Source organism: Callionymus lyra, chromosome 6 (genome assembly GCF_982586985.1).
Source record: "Callionymus lyra chromosome 6, fCalLyr1.hap1.1, whole genome shotgun sequence".
In the NCBI taxonomy this organism is placed as follows: Eukaryota; Metazoa; Chordata; class Actinopteri; order Syngnathiformes; family Callionymidae; genus Callionymus; species Callionymus lyra.
The window spans coordinates 15,835,873-15,858,411 of NC_141823.1; the positions used below are offsets into that span (position 1 = coordinate 15,835,873).

At 38.2% G+C, this 22,539-nt stretch overlaps 3 protein-coding genes across 4 annotated transcripts; 1 reads left to right on the top strand and 2 right to left on the bottom strand.

Annotated features, from left to right (window-relative positions):
• Positions 1–1,054: 1,054 nt before the first annotated feature.
• LOC148076556 (general transcription factor IIF subunit 2-like) lies at positions 1,055–6,275 on the bottom strand. Of its 2 annotated transcripts, XM_087793937.1 has the most exons (9): positions 6,150–6,275; positions 5,360–5,433; positions 5,242–5,266; positions 4,413–4,551; positions 3,435–3,494; positions 3,104–3,185; positions 1,831–1,930; positions 1,622–1,765; positions 1,055–1,544 (listed from the first exon to the last, which is right to left on the bottom strand). In XM_087793937.1, the coding sequence occupies exons 1-9, from the start codon at positions 6,213–6,215 to the stop codon at positions 1,410–1,412; spliced, it is 825 nt and encodes a 274-aa protein (XP_087650063.1). In that variant the 5' UTR covers positions 6,216–6,275; the 3' UTR covers positions 1,055–1,409. The 2 variants fall into 2 exon arrangements, with proteins under 2 accessions (XP_087650063.1, XP_087650064.1); XM_087793938.1 differs by lacking the exon at positions 3,435–3,494.
• A 375-nt stretch (positions 6,276–6,650) lies between these two features.
• On the bottom strand, positions 6,651–9,275 carry gpalpp1 (GPALPP motifs containing 1). Its single transcript, XM_087793149.1, has 7 exons — positions 9,103–9,275; positions 8,908–9,025; positions 8,744–8,836; positions 7,873–8,128; positions 7,604–7,768; positions 7,321–7,422; positions 6,651–7,245 (listed from the first exon to the last, which is right to left on the bottom strand). The coding sequence occupies exons 1-7, from the start codon at positions 9,176–9,178 to the stop codon at positions 7,027–7,029; spliced, it is 1,029 nt and encodes a 342-aa protein (XP_087649275.1). The 5' UTR covers positions 9,179–9,275; the 3' UTR covers positions 6,651–7,026.
• Positions 9,276–9,757: 482 nt separating this feature from the next.
• ercc3 (excision repair cross-complementation group 3) lies at positions 9,758–16,623 on the top strand. Its single transcript, XM_087793913.1, has 15 exons — positions 9,758–9,913; positions 10,665–10,864; positions 10,951–11,187; positions 11,270–11,319; positions 11,396–11,531; positions 11,697–11,867; positions 12,473–12,677; positions 12,769–13,083; positions 13,535–13,719; positions 14,445–14,647; positions 14,721–14,817; positions 15,664–15,781; positions 15,844–15,962; positions 16,095–16,244; positions 16,326–16,623. The coding sequence occupies exons 1-15, from the start codon at positions 9,886–9,888 to the stop codon at positions 16,458–16,460; spliced, it is 2,349 nt and encodes a 782-aa protein (XP_087650039.1). The 5' UTR covers positions 9,758–9,885; the 3' UTR covers positions 16,461–16,623.
• The last annotated feature ends 5,916 nt before the right edge of the window (positions 16,624–22,539 follow it).

A 22,539-nucleotide genomic window follows, 5' to 3' on the forward strand; every position in this document is an offset into this window, starting at 1 on the left:
AAGACTTTAGTGTCTTGACTTTTAAAAGTCTGATTCCCTGACCTCACTTTTTTAAAAAACATAAAATGAGCTGATCATCCTCAGGACGACTTTGATTTGTATTTCATCGCCGTGATGTTACAAAGATGATCTTAGGTCACATGAATGGTTCAATTTACTCTGTGTGACTCACTCCCACTTGTTCAGAGAACATGATTTTTTACTTTATTTGAGCAACTTTTTCTTGCTCTTAAGAAGCACCTGAACAAATGCGTCAGAGGGTAACAAGACTTAATATACTGTATAAATATAATATTGAGAACATTTGAAAGCTTTTTATTTTAAAACTTTTATTTTATTTTACTTAAAGGACAGTCATTTATAAAACTAAAGTAGTAATGTAATGGATGGTTGGCTCAAAGTCAGTGTAGATCAGTGTTTAAGATAAGGGGCAAAGAATACGCATGACAATAATACAAATAAACTAAGAGAATTTCGATTTTTAAACCTCAAAGAATGAAAAGACAGTATCAAAGTGAGACTCCTACAGACGTCCTATTAGATAAATACATTTTGTTTGCGACTTTGACCGTCAAAGTATTCTGGGAAAGGTATCTTGTGTGATTGAGGTTGACAACTCTCCTCTGGAACTTATTGAATTTGAGCTCGCTGTGATTACCACGAAACTGACTTGTTTTCTGTACGAAACATTTCACTTGAGAATGACCGAGACAAGTCCACCGGATGTCATATCCTTTATTTTAAACACTTATTTGAATGAAACCTCATCATATATCATAATTTAACCTACTGAGCTCTAAAAAAAATAACACTGCTTCATGAAACAGTGTCATTATTTTCAGAGTCCACTAGATGGCGGTCTCTGCTCTATCTTCCTTTATTTTGAACAACTGTTCTAATGAAAATCACATAATTTCTAAGCTAATTGCACCACCTACTGACCTCTAAAACAACATGACACTGTTTCATGAAGCTTCACAAACCCATCACTAGTAATAACCATCTGTCTGTTTCATAAAAATGAAAAAAGAAATCCTCACTAAAACACACAAACCACAATTTAATAGTTTTATTGAGAACAACTTGAAATTCTGAATGTACACACTTAGAAAATCCACTACAAAAATTACAAACAAGTTCAAACATTACAGTGACATAAACAGATTAACACTTGATGGAATAAAAACATTCAACACTTGTTTAAAATATTTTTAAAAAGTGGTGCAGATTTCTAAAAATAACCCTGTCGTGACAAGATTTCAGAAGCCTGTCTCTGTACAACGATGATCAGATGTTATCACATCAAGCATATCACTGAAGCTTGACTTTTCCATCTCCACTACAAATAGACATGAAACCCAAGAATGTGAAATGGTGACCAAGTCTGGAGAAAAAGCGGTCCATGGAAGTTATGAATCGTTGCAGTCTTCTGTCTTCTCTTCACCTTGATAATGCCGGTACTCTGGTTTCAGCTCCCACGTGTTCTTGTGTGTTCCCTTCACATTGTAATTCCCGATATCGCGCAGAATTTCCTTTAGGTAATTCTGAAAAAGCAGGTGTTTCCAAGTTAAAAACAGCAGGCGACAAATTACAAATATTCTTAAACTTTCTATCCTCTTACCACAGGTTGCTTAGTGATCTCCACCAGGTCCCGGATGTTGTAGAACTGATGCTTCTCAAAAGCGGAAAACAACATGTCCAGCACCTGCTGCTTCTCAGCTCTGGCTCTCTTTCCGAGCTCTTTCTTTCTACTCTCGTACTCCAGCTGTAATTAAAAACAAAAATCGGTCACAAAATTTTCCAAATCAAAAATAACAATGGCTGGCTTACATTGTTGGCATGGTTAGCAACAGGCCTGTAGTTGTTGGTGACGGCTTTATCCAACTGTTGTGAGAGCCGAACTGGCTTGGCGGAGTCTTCGATTTTTAACCTGTGAAATAAATCGAGATCCAATTAGCTAAAAGGCAAAAATAAACATATTTGGGGTTTGGCTGGTACATATCATCAAAAATCATATAAATACAAGTAAAAAAAAAAGCTTTAATCGCAACATTTGCATGCACAATAGGACGTGTCCCGATACAGGGGCAACAATGCGATTTTTGTTGCAGAACTTAGAGACCACGTGACTCTTGACGAGGTCGTAACTGCTTTCATTGGTTCCGAAACCGAAATATATGTCCAATACAAGCTTTAAAAGCTGCTATGAGTGTTTCCTCTCATCCTCAGTCATCACCGTAATCTTGCTAAATTGAATTTTTCCTTTATGGCTACCATCTAGTGTCCTGAAGTGTAATTGCAACAATGCTGGGAATATTTAAATACACATTTCATTTTAATGTAAACCACAAAAAACTATGATCAAATAAGACATTTGAAAGGCCCTTCAATAAAAAGAAATATCACCCAACACGCAATACCGTGCTGTTGAATATCGATACAGTATCGTGACAAAAATATCATGAAATTTAAAGTTATAATTCAACAAGGTCTTAACTCATTTTCTACTCACTGATACAAGATGGACGTGACAGACAATAAGGAGGTATTTAAAACAACAACAAAAAAAGATTACTGAGCTCCAGTGACTACTTTAAAACGAAAATACATCTTTGCCAATAACTCTGAAAAGGAACAGATTACTCTGAAAATAATCCCAACCCTTGGTCGACATGAGGGCGAGTAGAAAATGAGTGAAGTTTTACCTTTGGGTGAACCATCACTATAACTGTATTGATATTTTCTTACATCCCTACATCCGACCTCAGGTCATCTACGCCAGTTTTAATTATAATGGAATAATCAAGTTTATCTTGTGTCTGTGTCCTTTCTTCGCAGACAGATAAAAGGACGTTCTGTCATTATTTGCTCCGTGCTCGCTATGCAGTACTCCGGGTACTCGTCTGTCTCTGTGTGCCCTGCAATAGACTGGCAAACTGCCCGCCTGCAGGCAATGACAACTGGGACTGGCTCCAGCGTCCTTGCTAGGAAGGACTTTGCAGTAGGAGCAGTGATGAATGAGGGTGAATGAGATACAGCATTTAACTTTAACATGTTTGAGTCAAAAACTCAGAACTAGCATGAATAAATCGCATTAAATTACCTCTTCAGCTTCATGTAGTTTTCATTAACAGCAGGTCTGCACTCAGCTCTCTGAACCACCAGGCCTTCCAAAGCTATCTTGTCTGAAAAAGAAACACATTATTACATATCGAACGGCTACAGCCTGATTCATCACACATTCAAGTCAGCTAATCATTCAGATTAACAAAAGACAATAAGTTTGAATCACATCCGAAATATTTGGAAGACGTCTTTCTTTACGACGGTTACAGCATCCATAGAAAGTTGAAAATGTTTTTTGAGTAATACTGTGTTCAATGTGTCTGGAACGCTGCTCTGCAAGTGAATCAATCACTCTGAGCAAAACTCACCTGGACCTGCCCCTGCCCCCGAACCTGAGCAGCTGCCATCAGATCTTTCTTCTGACTGGCCTACAGGGAGGGAGGGATGGAGGGAGGGAAGGTAAAGTAATAATATAGTGGATGGATAGAGAAGGCAGGAGTGGGGAATCGAGCAATCAGAGCCACAGACCAAAGTTTAGAGTCTCAAAACAAGAAGTCACACAGGATACTGGCGACAAGATTAATGTGCACACAAGCAAAGCTGTCATGCCCTCACAACAAGCAGAGACATTGAGCCAAACACCTCCCTCCACACGCAGAAGCCCATATTTAGCAACCTTTTGAAGAATCATATTAACATTATCATTAATCTAAATTACCCTTACATTAAAACCATTAATGAATTTTAAGATTAATAGATTGTGGATCATGACTTTTGCCATGACACACAACTCCCCATTCGCAGTTCTTCTTCCCATGCCCTGCATTTATTTTCCAGTGCAAGACATGAGAAGTTCTGATTTATTAAGCAAGGACAGACAACAAAAGCAAAAGAAATCCCATTAAGGTGAAACACCACATTGTTAAGATTACGCCACACAGCAAAAGCCCATTCTCAAATCACATCAACTCTGAATGTTAACGTGTATTTTTGGACATTGCAAGAGCTCATGATGGGATTTTAAAGGCAGCACATGTTAAACACCAACACATATACATCACATTTGGAAGACACAGACATGAAGGATCTGATTTTCCCACTTCAAGCTGTGATGTTCAAACAAGACCTCAACAGGTTTGGTCTTTTACATACATCATCAACTATAACAATCAGAGAGGCAGGCAAGGAAGGCGGGAGAAATTAAAAATGAGAACAGCAGGCTGCACACCAAACGCCTCACCACACAGCAGTACTCACCTCTGACTTGTATACAAATCATGATTTCAAGCAAAACTGGCAGAATATCTTGGCATTTAGATATAGATTAGTAAAAAACACTTCCTTACCGGAGGGATTTTCAGTGAAGACCGCCAGTGTTTGACCTCCCACCATCTGCATTGAGAAGGGATGCTCACGGGGAGCAGACACGGTCTTGCCCTCTAAACCTTCAATGACGGTTAAATCTTCATTCAATGTAAAAGAAACCTGTGGAAATGTAAAAAAAAACTATTAAAAAAAAACAACAACTTTTGTTACATCAACGCATAACTAATTGATAGGAAAGCCCTGAGCTAAAGAATGTTTATTACATTTACATAACAACATATAATAATATTCTCTCACTGATCGCATTTCTTTCTAGGGGAGGAATGAGGGAGTTAAGATATCTGGGACGATCACACTGAAGGAGAGAGTGTTTTTGTTGGACACCTTTGGAGTGAGAAAATGAACAGCTTGAGAGCTGCAAAGAAGATATAACGGCAAACTAACAGCTCTGTAAATTAGAAAGGATTCAGAAAGCGATGTTTAAACCAGATCTGATTACCATTCTTTGATTAAGTAAAAGCGTTAAGTTAGGTTCCTAACCAGACACTAATACTACTATTACTATTACTTATGAATGAAATACAACCAAATCGTAATACATCTGTCTCTGTCCATATGTGCGGAAATTATTTGCATATGTTAGATTAACAAGTTTACAGTTTGGTTAAGATTTGACCTGAGAAATTCAAACAGACCAATTAGTAAATTCATTTAATTTATAATTAAAACACACACGCACACGCAAACAAACACACAAATACAAATGCATTCTATGATAAACTTTGTTTCAAATGTTATATTCTACATACAAATAAATAAATAATAAACGAGTAATATGGAAACACTTACCTCTGGTTTTCCTAAATTTCCTTTCCTTCAAATAAAATGTAAATAGTATGAAATTAGAGAGAACATTATTTACGGTCTGAAGAAATGAACCATAATCTATCATTACAGCAACACTTACTTGCAGATCCGGAGTTTGCCGACATCCCCTCTGCCGGTGGCTTTTGCCCATTGTTGTGAAAGATATTTAGGCACCTTCGGGAAAGAAAAATACATGACATATTTTATGACAAAAAAGGTACTTGAGCATTTGTTATTGTTTAATAAAGAAAACTGGAAGTTGTTATTCATACAGCAGCGCACCTGGAATTTCACAAAATTAATTTTTCATGTTTATATTTAACTACTTTGACTCGATTTTTCCACTTCAACACAAACTATATTTGTGTACTTCCTTTCTATACAATTAGTTGTGATTATTCTGACTGCATTGGTTAAGTTTTTTGGTCACCTTGTATAAAAATTCATGTCATAAAAATAAATACGTACTTGAAGCTACAAATATCATGCAATTTAAAATGAATGAATGAAAGCAAGGGGCATTTAGCACGACCTTGGTTTTACTTTCTCGTTAAATGAAGTTAGAGACTTTAATTGAACCTATAATTGTCAACTCCAGATTACCACAGATTCGAAAATGTCACATGGATTTCTCAGAACTTTAAATTACGTGATGTCTATTATTCACATGTTTGCAGCATTACGAGTGTATACTATTAATACATATGCACGAATAGTTTTAGTTTTAAATATGTTATATAGCAAATTTAAGTTATATAGACCAGCAAAAAAAATCACCAACACAGCATGTTTACTGTTAGCAACAATGCTAACAAGAACAATAGTTCAATAAATAAAAGGATTCGTTGACTTTAAACTGGAATGATTGGTTGAAATACAAGCAGGCGAACCTTTACGAGCCACACTCCAGTGTTTTGCTTCGCCCCCGTTAAATCGACTTCTCCTTTCTCTGACATAGTTTTAAAAACAAGCTGCTGAGATAAGCTACTTGATGCTACCGCCACACGCCTGCGCAGTAAGACTTACTCAAGAAGTACGGTGGCTCAGCCAGCTCAAGACCTCAGAATCGCCTTTCAAAGTTGTTTTAGAATACACAACTATTTAAAAATTAAATAGAAGCGTACCTATTAAAATGTATTTGTTCAATAAACAGATACACGTGTTTTACATAATGTCAGTAATATTATAGTTACATTTTATTTCGTGTTGAGTTTTTACTTTTCAATTTAAAAAAAAAGTTCAATCGCAAGCCATTAAAGCCACTAAAACGTTTCAGCACAAGAGCAGAAGACACACATAAACTTAATCTTGATTAATTCATTCTTTCCATGTTTTGATTAATTTTGTGTAGATTATATTTTATCCAAAGGAAGGAAAATCACAAGACAAACTTCATGGAAAGTATTTTATTAAAAAAGAAAACCTGAAATAACAAACAAAAAATGAATGACATGAAAAAAACAAACCTGAAAAAATATAGTTCGTCTGACTGGACCTCTTTCTTTTTGGAACACTTTTCAAAATCGATGAATACATTTTTCAAAGTGTTTTCTAATAGCCATGAAAACAGTGAATAATATTGAGAGTGGAATGCGGCTGTAAATGTTCTTACCTTTTAAACCCACGCAGCACTTTAACATAATGACTATAAAAATATTCTCTGCTTCCACATATTAGATTCTAAAAATTCACATCGCCAACTCCCTATTTTTTTAATTTTCTTTTTACAAATCAATGTCCATGTTAGGTATACAGGGGAATCACGCTTCACAAGAACATCTTGTCTCTGCTGTGAGAGAATCGGGTGTTCAGACCCTGGGATTTTTTGAGCAGCTGCTGCTTCTGTGCCTCATCGAATCGGTTAACCTGCAGGTCTGTATCACGATCAAAAGCTCTTCTTTCCACTGGCTCTCCTTCTTTTTCCTTCGCCTTTTCCTTCAGGGTTTGTGCGTGCAAACTCATCAGTGACTCGGAGCGCTTGGTCTCCTGAAAAAGATAATAAGAGTTAAAAAACATAGACAAGTTAAATTAAACTAACCTTTTATATACAAATGCACTTACATTGTACTTTGAAATTGTCTCAGCTATTTTCAACTCTTTCTCCGGCATCTGGGGAACACTTTCTTTTTTATCTTCCCCCTTCTTCTTCTTTTCTTGATGCTCCTGTCCGTCAGGAATTAAATCATCAGTGCCAAAAAAGGGAAAATAACAAGTTGCACTGAACATACATTGTCAAAGTCACCAAATAATATTACATTTATAATAATGATTAAAACAATGACATAAATAATAAACATTTTATTAAAGTACAGTTTAAAAACAAGCACCAGGGCACTGAACTTACTATGGCCTTGCGCTCTCTGTCAGCTGGTGTGTCAGTCCACATAGACCGATCGCCTTTCTCTGGACCCGATTTTTTCTTAAAAGTTCGAGCGCCAAGACCAATGTGTTGGAGTTCAGGTGGAAGCTCGGTCATCCATGTTTCTCTTCCCTGTACTTCGGGTACGTCCTGTTAAAAATTGGTCAAATAAAGAGGCCCAAACTCAATAAAAATGCATTTCCAAAAAAAGGTAACTTAATAAACTACATCCACTACTAAAACTAGTGACTTACTTTTCCAGTCAGTTTCTCTTTCATTTGTTTTGCCCTGCGCTCAATGTCCAGGGCTACAGAATCTTGAACAGGGCCTTTGGCTGGAAGTGGTCCAATAACATCCTCCTCTTCCTCACTGGTAGCAGGATCTACCTGGTATCCTGGTGGAAGGGCCGGACCAGAGAGACCGTCGTCATCATCTTCATCATCGTCACTGTTTTCCTCGTACGCTGCTCTGCGAAACCCTGGAGGCAAAGCTGGACCCAGGACAGGAGGCCTGTGGAGACGCCGAGAAGTTACACCTTCATAAGGGACAAAACCAACTTAATTATTTTTTTTAATTGATTAAGTAATTTTCTTTACTTCTTAATCACTTATGGGGGTCACAGGGGCGCTATCCCAGATTCTACGTTCAATAATCTAAATAAATGTATAAACTGTGTAATTAGTTATAAAATGAGTAATATTAATATAATAAAAAAAAACTAAATAAATAAGTGTTCTTTCATTAAAATATATTTTACCATTAGAAACATGCTCTAATTTAAGGTTGGTATGATGGGATACACGTTAAATTATCAATCTAAATGTCAAACACACGACAGGTGATAACAAAATTGTCTGATATGAGAAGAGATAGAGAAGAAAGAACAGATTTTTAGTTTAGTGAAACCTTTTTTGTTTCTGTTAAACTCACATGTTACACAATTTTACCTCTTTTTTATGTTCTTTACTTAGACCAGGCTTCACAATAAGTCTTTACACACAGTTTAAGACTCCGTAAAGGAAATTGATTTATTTTGAACTATAGTGTATTGCACTTGACTAGTCTGTTGTAAAATGTGTGAACTACATGTTTTTTTTTCAGAGAGCTAACGTTTCAGTTTCAAACCTCTCTGGTGAACTCTGCTTTTTCTTGAATCCTGGTGGAAGAGCTGGACCAAAGAAACCATCATCTTCATCTTCGACCTTCGCCCCTCCTCGCCTATTTAAGAAAACAAAAACAAAATCCATTATTGTGCTTATAGTATAACGTTTTTAACAAATAGAACCTACTCTTTAGATTTGTCGTGACTCGTCTTGGTTCTTTTGAACGACACCTCCGGCTCACTATCATCGGATGAGCTAGAAGGTTCGGTCCGCTTGTATCCAGGGGGCAAAGCGGGACCAGCGACTAAGAAAAAACACCAAAACATTTTATTAAAAATTTAAAACGATGGAAACACATCAAAACAAAGGCTAAATACTTACAATCGTCGTCTGAGTCCTCATCACTCTGTCCGAACGACGGAGGCAAAGCAGGTCCAACTAATTCATCGGACGACATTATATTGTACTATTTGTTGCCTCTATAACTTCAGAAGTTAGTCTTCAATATTTAAAATCTGCTATACATCCCCAGACAAATAACAAATAATCTGACCTCTGACCGACGGAAGTAAACAAATCGGGTTCCGGTCTCAACCAAATTAAACTTGTAGTGAAGTGAAACAGGATAAAGACAAAAGAAAGCGGGAAATCAAAAACAAACTTCGAAAGGATTTTGTTTTAATTCGATTCCACATTGTTATTTTGGAGACGTAACTTTAATTCTATCCTCGTCTATAATCTTACTGGAAATTGATCTTTCTTCAATTTTAATATGAAGGAAAACAACCGGATGTGGCGAGAAATACATTGTCGAATTGTTATTATTTTTTATTGTTATTATTGGACTCTTTGATAATGTAATAATACTAGCTAATCTCGAGCGTGTTAAATTTCGTGTCTTAAAATTAGAAATTGTATAGTTTTTGGGTTTGTTTTTTTTAAGCAAAGAGTCTGATTGACACTCCGGGACAAGAGGGGGCGCTACTGTTACAGAAGCTAGATGTCATTCGCTGTTTAACAGCTACAAGAAAGAAGCGGATGTCGCATTAGTTGTGAGCTTGTTGTTGTGAACGCCACACTGAAGATGAGTGACAGATAGAAAACCTTTAATAGATCAGGATTCCCAACAGTTTGAGACATTTCATCCATTATTCTGAAATAACAATGGGCAAGAAAGACAGAGGAGACAGGGGTAAGTTGATCTACTTAAGCCACAATTGTTACTGTCATCGACTTTATGCCACTAAATCCTTATTGTTGGCAATTAACAGTTAATATATGTAGTAAATCACATAGATTTAGCAGATGTTAAAAATAGTGTTTTGATTAACATGTTGTTTCTCATATAAATAAAGTGTACTTGGTTGTTACACCACATGAAAATGCAACCTTTTTGATAAACCTAGTGACATCCTTTACAAATATATGTTGCTATATTAATCGTGTCACACATATACAGTACCTACTGGGCAGTAAATCAATATTTCCACAGTAAAAGTACATACATACATACTACATGCTTGGCTCACTTTTAGTTCAAAACCTGGTAAACGCGGACATCAGGTCAGATTTTTGTCAACTATTATCTTTCACATGAATTAGAATATATTGTGATATATCAATGACATATTTGGAGAGTATAAGAGTTAAAAGTTAAAAAATATTTCCAAAGTAAAGTATCTTTGCTCACTCATAGATCCAAACTTACTGATAAATATTAATATAAAAATACCGATACGCCTTGTTTTCTTAAATTGTATGGAAAAATACATCCCATAATACATATGACCAGGGGTGTTGAGATTAATATTTATGCCACTAAAAATCCATTATTATATTATAGAGCTTTTTCCCTTTGCACTTTGAAGGTGTCACTGTGACTAAATACATTAAGTATTGTATATAAATCCAGTTTTATATTTTTCATATCCCTTTTTTAACAGAAAGAAAATCCAAAAAACGTATCTATGAGGAGGAAGATGATGATGAAGAGGCTGTTGGCGGTGAATCCCAGGAGGCCATACCGGCTGCAGCAGGGAAAACGGTGGATGAAACTAGTAACAAAGTTGACGAGTACGGGGCAAAGGACTACAGGGATCAGATGCTCCTAAAAGGCGATCACTCCTCCAGACCTTTATGGGTGGTAAGAATGTTTTGTCTTCTCTTCTGGATGTCAATATTAAAATACTTTTCCTTTTAAATACATTGACTGTCCCTTTCCTCACCTAGGCTCCGGATGGTCACATCTTTCTAGAGGCATATTCTCCTGTGTACAAGTATGCACAGGATTTCTTGGTGGCCATTGCGGAGCCAGTGTGTCGACCCAGTTGCATTCACGAGTACAAACTAACAGCCTATTCACTTTATGCTGCTGTAAGTGTTGGCCTGCAGACCTCGGATATCGTTGAGTACCTGCAGAAACTCAGCAAAACAACTGTACCTGATGGAATAGTTCAGTTTATAAAGGTTTGGATCGAAAAGCACCTTTGACATAATGGGAGAGAATAGATTTTGTGTGTTTAACGTTTTTCTATTTAATCTCTTTTAGCTCTGCACGGTCAGCTACGGCAAAGTCAAGATGGTGCTGAAGCACAATCGGTATGGATCCAATTTGTGTTGATTGAAATACACCAATCTCATCGTAACTTTTGACCATTTCTATGTATTCAATCAGGTATTTTGTTGAAAGTACCTTCCCCGATGTGATCCAAAGACTTCTCCAGGACCCATGTATCAAAGATTGCCGACTCCGCACTGAAAGTGGAGCAGACACAGAACTCATCACTGAAGTCCTGCACAGCAAGTCAGCGGTGAGTTTTCGTCACTTTCTCAGTGTTGCAGATCATTGTGTGTCAATCAGTTACAATAATAGTTTATTTTTTTTTTTAAAAACATCTCAATTCAGCCTCTCTAGTGCAGGTAAACCTGTAATATAAAAGTATTTTTAAACCAACACGACCTGTTGTTTGTTTCAGATATCTAAGACTTTAACTGAAAAGGAAGCTCCCTCGACTTCAGACCAAGCCAACAATGGACAGTCTTCCTCTGAGCAGGTCCCAGAAGACATCTTTAGCTACTATGAGCGCATGGATAAGGAAGAAGAGGATGAAGAGGAAACCCAGGCTGTTTCTTTTGAGATTCAACAGGTACTGCTGCTCATATTACTACCGTTTTGCTGAATAGCATAGCCTAAATAAATCTGTCCACGTCTTGCCTAATTCTTGATGAATGACAATAATAATCCTTGAATCAAACTTGTTTGGATATGTAAGTCATATTATTTTTGGTTTGTCAGGTTGGAAAACTGGATTAGATCTGGAACTCTAAGACCAAACACCAGATTTAGTCCAGAGTCACAAACTTTTAATTTTACAAGAAGACACAAAATGGGAACATACATGCATACATTTAATGTCAGGTTAGAAAACCTGAATGAACGTTGAACTATATCTGGTGTCAGATCTTTGAATTTCAGCTCTTAGTCAGTTTTCTAACCTGACATGGTTCAATTTTACTTTGCAAATGTTGGAAGTCATCAGGGAAAAAACACATTTTGAAGTATATCTGATGCAATATAATGTGTTATCGGGCAAAAAGTGAATAAATTATGTAATAAAAGTAAAACTCAAAACATGAACATTGACAATCGTATATAAATTCAGAAGGAGGCAAATGACCAGAGCACAAATGACTCCCAATACTCTCCTCCATGTTTGTTTTCAGCTCTGATTCCCATCTTTGTTTGTCACAGGAAAAGATTGAACAGCTGCAGAAGCGCTGTATTGAACTGGAGTACCCCCTGCTTGCGGAATATGACTTTCGCAACGACACCGTGAACCCAGATATAAACATTGACCTGAAGCCCACCGCCGTGCTGCGGCCGTACCAGGAGAAGAGTCTGCGAAAGATGTTTGGAAACGGACGAGCACGCTCGGGAGTCATCGTCCTTCCCTGCGGTGAGGGCCTGGATATGAAAGCAGTATTTATTTACACGCTTGTTGGCTTATGTCCTCAGGCAGCGGAAATGAATTCATGTTGTGCTTGTAGGTGCGGGGAAGTCTTTGGTAGGAGTGACGGCCGCCTGCACGGTGCGTAAACGTTGCCTGGTGTTGGGGAACTCGTCGGTGTCGGTGGAACAGTGGAAGGCCCAGTTCAAGATGTGGTCGACCATCGATGACTCCCAGATCTGCCGCTTCACCTCAGACGCCAAGGACAAGCCCATCGGCTGCTCCATAGCCATCAGCACCTACTCCATGTTGGGTCACACGACCAAGCGCTCCTGGGAGGCTGAGCGGGTGATGGAGTGGATGCGCAGTCAGGAGTGGGGCCTGATCATTCTGGATGAAGTGCACACCATCCCTGGTGAGTTGAACGACACACGACTCCAAACAAACAGGCATATCATTTTTATATTTTCAGATATCGTCTTTATTAAGGTGAACAACTTCCCTGGCTTCCATAATTACAAATGCAGTCGTGGAGGTCTTTCACCTTGACCCAGAAAAAACAAAAGGGATACCTCAAACACATTTGTTTTCAGGCCTTCGGGTCACCGTGACCTCGAGATAACAAAAAGGTTAACATTAAAATGTCAGTACTTTCTGAAGTCTTGCATATCAATATTCAAGACAAATTTGCAATATTCCTCAGAGTCACCTTGATAAACTAACTGATGAAGCCATTGAGAGAAATAAGTTCACAGTAATGTTATTAGAGTCTTTGGTAAAAATAAGCAGATTTCCGTTATTTCCCAACATATGAGGATATGCTTATGTGTCAGCATCTGACTTCTACTGTGTGTTTCTGTCTCCAGCCAAGATGTTTCGTCGGGTACTGACCATCGTGCAGGCCCACTGCAAACTGGGCCTGACGGCCACACTTGTCAGGGAGGACGACAAGATCGTAGACCTTAACTTCCTGATCGGACCAAAGCTGTATGAGGCGAACTGGATGGAGCTCCAGAACAACGGCTACATCGCTAAAGTGCAGTGTGCAGAGGTGACTATGAAAATAAGCTACTCGTTTCATTTGTTTGATTTATGACTTCTTATGCAACTTAAAAGGAAGAGGGGGTTCGGACAGACATGCTCAATAATACTGGTATCATTGCTACACTCACAAAGAGCAACACAAAAAACTGAGAACACAGGTTGGCAACTTGAAACTATTTTAAACAGAACTCAAACATTCTACTGAGAACTTTTTATTTGGACTCTTCACTTAATATTTGGTAGATCATCCCTTGGAAATAAATGAAATTGTTTACTTCCTGTGACCATGAATCTGCCTTTTCTTGTAAAGTGCTATTCAAAGGTTTGGAATATGCCTTCTTGAAAACGGCTACAGGATTATTTCTGGGCTTTCTTGGACCTCCTGAATTTTTTTGTTGTTTTTGTAATTCATCAACATTCTTCATCCAGTATTCAAACAATCTTTTTTTTAATAATCAGTTTTGTTGTTTTTGTCTTCTGTTCTTTCCCATTTAGCTTAGTTACTGTAGACTTCTAACAATGTGCGCAGCAGTCATAAGAATTTTAAGAAAGTATGTGTCTAACATTCACAGACGACTTAATTACCACATGCTTCAAATATTACTCAAATGTTCAGTCGGTAAAGATGACCTTTTACCAAAGAGCTGTGAGAATACACATTTTAACTGAATCACCTGCTTAGTTTTGAGGGCGATTACTGTGGATATGAAAAGTTCTTCCTGTCCCCAACAGGTCTGGTGCCCAATGTCCCCGGAATTCTATCGAGAGTACGTCGCCATCAAGACCAAGAAGCGTATCTTGCTCTACACCATGAACCCGAACAAGTTCAGAGCCTGCCAGTTTCTGATTCGCTTCCACGAACGCCGCAACGACAAAATCATGGTCTTTGCCGACAACGTCTTTGCTCTGAAAGAATACGCCGTTCGCCTTAATAAGTAAGTCATGAACAAAGATGGCTCTTTAAGTATATAAGTTTATTTAAACGTGCTTTCTTTTTTTTCTTTCAAGGCCGTACATCTATGGCCCGACCTCGCAAGGGGAACGAATGCAGATTCTGCAGAACTTCAAACATAACCCGAAGATCAACACCATATTTATTTCAAAGGTAAACCTTGTTTTAACATCGATTGTTTCATAACCAGAAACTGTTTTTGCCAGTGTTTTAAACACAACATGGGTTTCTTTTGATGCGTCGGTACAGAATAAATATTATGTTTTCACAAATTGACAATATACATTTTGTATTTAATCTTGTAATGTACGAATCAAACAAACAGGCCAAAAAAGATTTTTTGAAGTAATTATTTTACTTTACATACATTTGTCTCCAAGTGCTTAAAATAAAAGCAGGTCAATAAGGATAACCCCTCTTTTTATTAATGACCTTTGATATCTGGATCCTTGCAGTAAAAGACTGTCGTCATATGGCTTGGTGAACTTTTACTAATTACTTCATAATACTCTCAGTAATATTCAATTGTTATCATTATGTACAATAGTTAAGGAGGCTAGTTTATATGTTTGGCAAAATGTATACAAAAAATCATTCAAAATTCCTCTTTTCTGAAATGAATATGACTTTAAAATAAAAGGCACAACCTTGAGATTGCACACAAAGGATTAGGCAAGAGAATTTATTATTTCAAAAATATATTTGCCCTGAAATTAACTGACAATATTACCTCTTCTGTGAGACCTTGGTGCCAAAACTGTTGGTTGCTTTTCAACTACTATTAACAGCTTTAAGCTTCATCTGTGAAAGAAAACATTGTTTCTAATTTAAAATAAAACCCAAAGAAACTATACTGCGTTAACAAATTCCATTTGCATGCTTTTATTCTTCCTATTTTTCCTAAAAAAACAACTATATTCACCTAAAATATGAAGCCTTTTCTCTGTTTTTTTTTGTTCTGATTTTCTCCACTAATGCATATTCCTACACAATCCTCAGGTTGGAGACACCTCATTTGACCTCCCAGAAGCCAATGTTCTAATCCAGATCTCGTCTCACGGAGGATCCCGCAGGCAGGAGGCTCAGAGACTTGGCAGAGTTCTGCGGGCAAAAAAAGGTTTTAAAAAGGAGATTTTTGTTTTCCACAAACACGATTTAAAGGGTCGTCTGTGTGTTTAGGAATGGTGGCCGAGGAGTACAATGCCTACTTTTATTCCTTGGTGTCTCAAGACACTCAGGAAATGGCCTACTCCACTAAGAGGCAGAGGTTTCTTGTCGACCAAGGCTACAGCTTCAAGGTACAAAGGGGTTGACGTTGTGATCATTTTATACGCTTTTAAAATCAAGTCAAAAGACTTTTCATCCTTCACCTTATATTGAGATATTTTGTAGAAAAATGAGATGCAAGCTTTGAAATGTTCCCGCCCCAGGTGATCACAAAGTTGGCGGGAATGGAAGAAGAAGACTTGATGTTCTCCAGCAGAGATGAACAACAGCAGCTCCTGCAGAAGGTTATAGCGGCGTCTGATATCGACGCTGAGGAGGAAATCGTCCTCGGGGAACTTGGATCCCGACCACAGGTAACCGTCAGACTAGCTTTAAAAAATGAATCGTAGACAGTAGATGTGAACATTCCGGCTAACGCCTCGTTTCATGTCAAGTTTTCCAGACGACCCGGCACCATGAGCTCCATGTCAGGGGCTGACGACGCCATCTACATGGAGTATCATAGCAAAGGCAAGGGTTCGGCAGCCGGCAAGAATATTCATCCACTGTTCAAGCGCTTCCGTAAATAAAGTAATCAAGTGTTATTTGATTAAACATTTTTGGAATGGCTCTGGAACATGATGGATCAGATCCATTTATATTCCATTCATTCATTCTATTCTTTTTTATACAATGGCGTGGCAAATAATTCCTGTATTTTCAATACTGGTAATAAATCTTTTCTGACTCTGAGTTTGTATGGGATCTCTTCATGGTGTTGATGTGAGCTCGAGTCTGATAACATGCTGTCATGTTAAAGTCAACCTTCATGTGAAGCCAAGTAGTCTGACTTTACATTCGTAATAATTTATTAGGCTTTCACTCTCTCCGTCCGTCTGCTTTTATCTGGTCCTTGTAAGGTTAGTGTCTTGGTTATTGTTTCATTTGAATTGTTTAACTTAATCAGGTCCTTGTTTTGTTTCCACATTTTAAGGTAAGGTAAAACTTTATTGATTGGGTTAATTGTTTAAAATTATAAACATTATAAAAATTGTTATTTTGGACACGTTTGACCTCTCAATGTCAAACTTAAAATAAAAAAATTAAAATCGTATACAATTGTATATCTTTTAACTTATTGAATAATAAATAACGTTTTTTTTCTATTATAACTTTCTTAAGATATTTGAAATTGTACAATTTCAAATCAATAAAGTTCTACCTAACCTAAAATGCGTTATAAATTCAAATTGTATTATAAAAGTTCAGTTTACAGTAGAATATCCGCCTATAAAAGGTACTCTTCTTTTTTCCTGTCCTGCCTGGTAAAATTCTGTCTCTGTCAGCTGAAATAAACAGTGGCTTATTGTCACTGAGGTTTATAAGGTTGCCGAGGTGACCTATAGTAGAAGCCTGTTGTGTGAAATTATAACTTTAGGCTGTGGCAGCCGTAAAGAAAATGGACGGGAGGTGATCTGGTTGTTGAGATGCTGGCATTGAACTTGATAACTTAATAACTATAAAGCACACTTACAGCTATCAATTGAATACACATGGCCTTGATGTCGCCCCGTGGGGCCAATAGTTTGCCAACAGTTTCTTCCTCAAACCTTCTAATTCATTTACCTGCTTCTTCATGGAGTGTCTGCCATGGAATACAGTGACGTTTGCTTCCCTTTATCCTGCGTTGTCTAACTTAACCCAGTTGGACTGGAACCTGATCTGTTCTTTATTATTTCATTTTGTTCGGCTTAGCGATCTGCAATTTCAGGCCTTTTGATTTCATTACATTTTCTCTATACACTGCAACGATTTGGAATGATGTTTGGGACTCACACTTGCTGTTTCTCTCTCTCACTCAAACTCCACTCACACACTCAGACAGTCTCATGAAGACATGTACACTAACACACACACACGCAAATGTACACACACAAACTTGTTTACTCCTTTACTGTTTAATCTTCCCTTAGTGATCACTTAATCTGTCTGTGCTCACACACATGTTGGTCCAAGTCGTATTTTGTTCTTGAGATCACTGTTCTGCTTTAAATATGCAGAATTTGTTTATTGATAATAATTCAGCTTTAAGACTTGACACACATACAGTTAAAGCCTTCTGACTGAAAGGTTGCGATCAATTATTTGGACTTCAAAATATCCGTCACACAAATACTAATCATTTTCTTAAAATTGTCAAAAATGGCTTCAGTTTATCTATTTATTCTTATGCAGCGACAAAGCAAATCGCCTGCATTTGCCACACTGAGCAGTAGGCCGCCTTTATATAACGCCTCATTTTACACAACGCAGGGAAGCAGTCTGCTGGGCCACACGTGCGTAATGGAGTAAATGTGCTCCCCGGGGGCCGTGCCTTGATGAATGTCCCGCCTGGAAAACGCATCCAGCCCATGGTCCCAGTGTGGATTTCAAAGTCTCCAAACACAGAAACTGCTTCGCAAGACCTGAAAGATCCTCGTCTTCCTCTAGACTGTGACTTGTTCTGGCCCCTAAAATTTAATTTCCTGCTGCTCAGAGTCTCTTTTCGCCGCCTCCCTTTGGAACAACCAGCTTGGACATCTCAGGCCCAAACAACATGGACTCCATCAAGGGGGTGTTCGGACACACTTTTGGTATTCCTCTGCCATTGAAGACATGCACAACCTAAGATGACGCTGGCCTACCTAAGCTGCCTAAAGTGCCAGGCAGACGGCTCGATCATCCCACGTATGAGAGGCTCCCCAGCACTCAAAACACAAGTTCTGTTGATCTGTGACAGAAGCATATTACAAACCAGACAGCCATTTGGAACCTTTAACCCCGATAATGACTTGCAGATCTTCCTGGTAAGGAACATTTATTTGTCAAAGCTGAGCAGAAAGTTACTGACGTTTTGTGTGAGGTTAGGCCTTGTATAATAATTTTATATATAATTGTTTTCATTTTAAGCTATCCTATGCTCTGAATGTAAATTTTGATTAAAAAAAGCAATTTTCTTTAACTTAAATTGCAATAATTAAAAAACGAAAAAAAGATGCAGTTCCCGCTTCTTCATTTGCTTTCCAGCTTCCCTTTCAGTCAACGCTTAAATGACACCGTCCTCCTTTTTTTAGGGAGAAGTTCCCAAAACAACCGACATGGTGCGATTCAGCTCTGCAAGAAAAAGGGCTGTAGCACAATGAAAACCCAATGGATGGTACCAACACAAACTAAACCAAAGTGAGTATCTAAATGTTTTGATAAACACACAATCGTTTTTTAAAGAAAATAATTCAATAGGTTAAAAAGCATTTTACTGAATACCAAGTACTGTACGTGATGAAACAGGTGACTAACCCAGGACTTTCGTGGTTGTGTTGTGTGGGTTTGTGACGCTTTTTTTCCAGGAAATCCCGGACACTGAGCACAGGCCTTGTTTGCAGCTGGTGTTGTTCCATAAAGAAGGCAAGCTGCTTATAGACACATGCGTACACACGAGTAGGTAAGGCACAGAGCCATTTTAATTGTTTAATTCTATTTTTAATCGTGGTTTAGAATGTTATTTTGAGGCTTGCTATTTCTAGAGTTTTGTAATGAATGTAATTGGGAGCGCATGCGCGTGTTTGTCTGTACATCTTTTTCTATCAGAAGCCAATTAAATCTCTAATTCTAGTTTTGGCTGTGAATGGATTTGGGTTATTCAGCCGCTCCACATTGCCTAACGGCTCTTAGTGTCCTGGGTTGAACCCTGATCTTCCTAAATCAACTCACAGTATGTGTAGTACTTATCAGGGTGCCTGTGTGACTCAAACCCAATTAGTGAGTGATGTGACTGAGATTTGGTGAGGATAACCCCTGCTACGGTTGGAAGACACAACTTGCTCGGACTTGCACCACGGTTAAAATTCTCCTTCTTGAAGCTTAAGTTATCTGGTGGACGTTGCTTGTGCCCTCTCAAATGGGTCTTGAGACACCCTCGCTCACCATGCAATTGGTGGACCGCCCAAAACGGCGAGCGTGCCTCATGGTTAGTGCAAAGCCATGCTTGGATGCAAAAGAGGTCGAGGGCTATATGGCACTAGTTGAACCAATTCGGGGTACCAGTGACCCGCCAGAGCTTCCTTGCATACCAAAATGAACCCAAACCTGAGCCTCGTTCTCTACAAGAGTGGGGGGGGGGAGGAAAAGTTTTGGCTGAAATGCATCAAGAAATCGAAAGAGCCAGGGTGTCTACACCCAGAGGGTTGTCTGTTTGATGCAGGAAGAACCACCGCTTGCAACAAGTCCACACCACGGGCATCTGTTACCACCTCACAGGAAGGTTGGCGCCACCGCAGACAATACCCCCACATCGCCCACACCTCTGTAGAGACACAAGATATGATTGTAGAGGACCACACCCATCTGGCTATGCTGTACAGTGCACCTGACACAGCCTTGTCAGCAGCTGACAGCCGCAAATCATTACGATAATTCCACCAAACACATGAGAGCCTCCCAGACACACAAAACACAAGTTAGGTGGATCTGAGAAGGGGGCCACATTATGTAACAAACCGCGATGACTTTGCGGATCTTCCCGACAAGAAGTGCGAACAGTCTTTCATGAAAGCTGGGGATGAAGATACTGATGGGCTGTGGGAGGTCCCACTGCCAAAAGAGGGGTAGCAAGTGCTACCGATCTCTTTCAGCGATGAGGCAGAGCCTCAGCAGGGTAACCCGGCATCAACCAGTAGAGGGCGGAACTACAAATGAAGTAGAATACTAATTTCATTATTTTTCATGTTAATGAGCAACTTGTGTGTTGATTTGAGTGCCTCTTTTAATTTACATATTTACTTTACAAAACATGATTAAGCCACGCCCAATGAAAACACTTATTTTTTCTGTAGATTAAATCTTGTTTGCCATAACCGCACTCAATCTGCTTTGATTGGTCAAACAACAGGTTTTGTCAACGTCATCAGAAGTCCCACCTCTGAATGACTTGTTGTACAAACAAAAGGGAACTTCGGATCACATCACAAAAAGCTTGTAATTAAAACATTCGGGATCCTATCTGATAAGCACAAAAACAATTTAAAAGTTTCTAAAAGTCCAGATAATTTCCCATCTCTCTCGACCAAAACATGTAACACTTCTACAGTTTTTCCTCTCCTCATTATTAAGATGAGAAGAATAAGGTTAAGGTGGTCTCAGCTCTTTTGCTGAAGCTAATGCAGCAAAAAAACTGTCACGTACGCCCCTAGAGGTGAGTCACAATACTGCACCAGCATCTGTTTTCCTTCTTTGCCTTATTGAGTGACCAGCAGGCATTATTCAACCAAAAAAAAATATCTACGACGTTACACAGAGTGCAGAGTCATGCTCTATAACAAATATTTATGTAAAGTTAATATTTGGCAATATGTTGAGGAAGTGCCTGCCTGTATCTGATGGCCAAATAGTCCAATTATTTTTTATTCATGTTTTACTTGATAACATTTAAAAACAATATGTAGAATCATACTGGATATGCAACACAGATCAGTGTAAAATATTAATATTTATTTACTTTTTCTCACGATGCTGGCAAGACATGTCCTCACCTGCCTTACCTAACCACAGGTCACTGTCTCACACTCCTGTCTGCTGCATTGTTGGCAGGCCGCGTTGTTTCATAAAGAACCTGCTTATGGACACGTGCCACCGACAGGGAAGGGCAAGGGACATTTTAATTGCTTAATTCTATTTTTAATTGTTATTTATAATGCTTTTTTTTTAAAGGCTTGCTATTTGTGGAGTCTGGATTTATTTATATAGACATATCCTTATGTCAGACCTTAAGTTTGTAATTGATTTGTTAGTACTTTTTCCACCAGAAGCCAATGTAATCTTTAATTATAGTTTTGGCTGTGAACTTGCTCCCGGAGTTATACATAGATGTCGGTTATTCACAGTTCCCAGTCCCTGCACACACCTCATTGGCTTTCAGTGTCCTGGGTTGAACCCTGATCCTCCTAAATCGACTCATATGATAGACAGCCTTTCTAATACCTGTTGAGCCCTTATCCAATTATATATACCTGTGGTATCCCTGACCCCGGGGCTCCTGGGGACTGGTACCGGTCTGTGATTGCATTTGTTACCAGGTCACACAGAAAGAAAGAAAAACAAGTTATTTATCATTTTTATATAGATAGATAGATAGATACTTTATTCATCTCACAGAGAAATTCATATTGATCTTCCTCTCTCTTTAGCACTTGATGGATCTACTGACTCCCTTAAGAAACATCTTAAGACGTTTGTATTTGTTCAGGCTTTTCCTTAATTTTCTGGAACTCCTGTTGTGTTATCAGTTTTATCTTGATCTTTAAAGTATATACTTTATTGAATATTGTTTTGATTGTTTAAGCGCTTTGTGACCCTGCTCTGGAAAAGCGCTATACAAATAAAAATTACTTACTTTACTTACTTATAAATCAATAATTCATATTTAACTTGTTGATTCATTGAACTTGTTGAAGCATGGAACACATTTAAATATATATATATATATATTTTTTTAATAAAGCAAAGCAAAGTTGCTGTGAAATAAATGTGACATTTTTATTTTTCAATTGGACGCCAGGAAGTTGTTAAAATAACATAGCTACAAAACTATCCACTTTTTTATTTTAAACATCAGGAAAACAAGGTTAAAAAAAA

Coding starts and splice junctions, on each gene's coding strand:
- LOC148076556 (XM_087793937.1), bottom strand. CDS start 6,215: ATGTCAGAGAAAGGAGAAGTCGATTTAACGGGGGCGAAGCAAAACACT. Junction 3,495..4,412: donor CTTCACTGAAAATCCCTCCG/GTAAGGAAGTGT, acceptor CCCTCCCTGTAG/GCCAGTCAGAAGAAAGATCT. Junction 1,931..3,103: donor AACTACATGAAGCTGAAGAG/GTAATTTAATGC, acceptor TTTATTTCACAG/GTTAAAAATCGAAGACTCCG.
- gpalpp1 (XM_087793149.1), bottom strand. CDS start 9,178: ATGTCGTCCGATGAATTAGTTGGACCTGCTTTGCCTCCGTCGTTCGGA. Junction 8,837..8,907: donor AGTCACGACAAATCTAAAGA/GTAGGTTCTATT, acceptor TTTCTTAAATAG/GCGAGGAGGGGCGAAGGTCG. Junction 8,129..8,743: donor AAGCAGAGTTCACCAGAGAG/GTTTGAAACTGA, acceptor GCGTCTCCACAG/GCCTCCTGTCCTGGGTCCAG.
- ercc3 (XM_087793913.1), top strand. CDS start 9,886: ATGGGCAAGAAAGACAGAGGAGACAGGG. Junction 9,914..10,664: donor GAAAGACAGAGGAGACAGGG/GTAAGTTGATCT, acceptor CTTTTTTAACAG/AAAGAAAATCCAAAAAACGT. Junction 12,678..12,768: donor AGTCATCGTCCTTCCCTGCG/GTGAGGGCCTGG, acceptor TTGTGCTTGTAG/GTGCGGGGAAGTCTTTGGTA.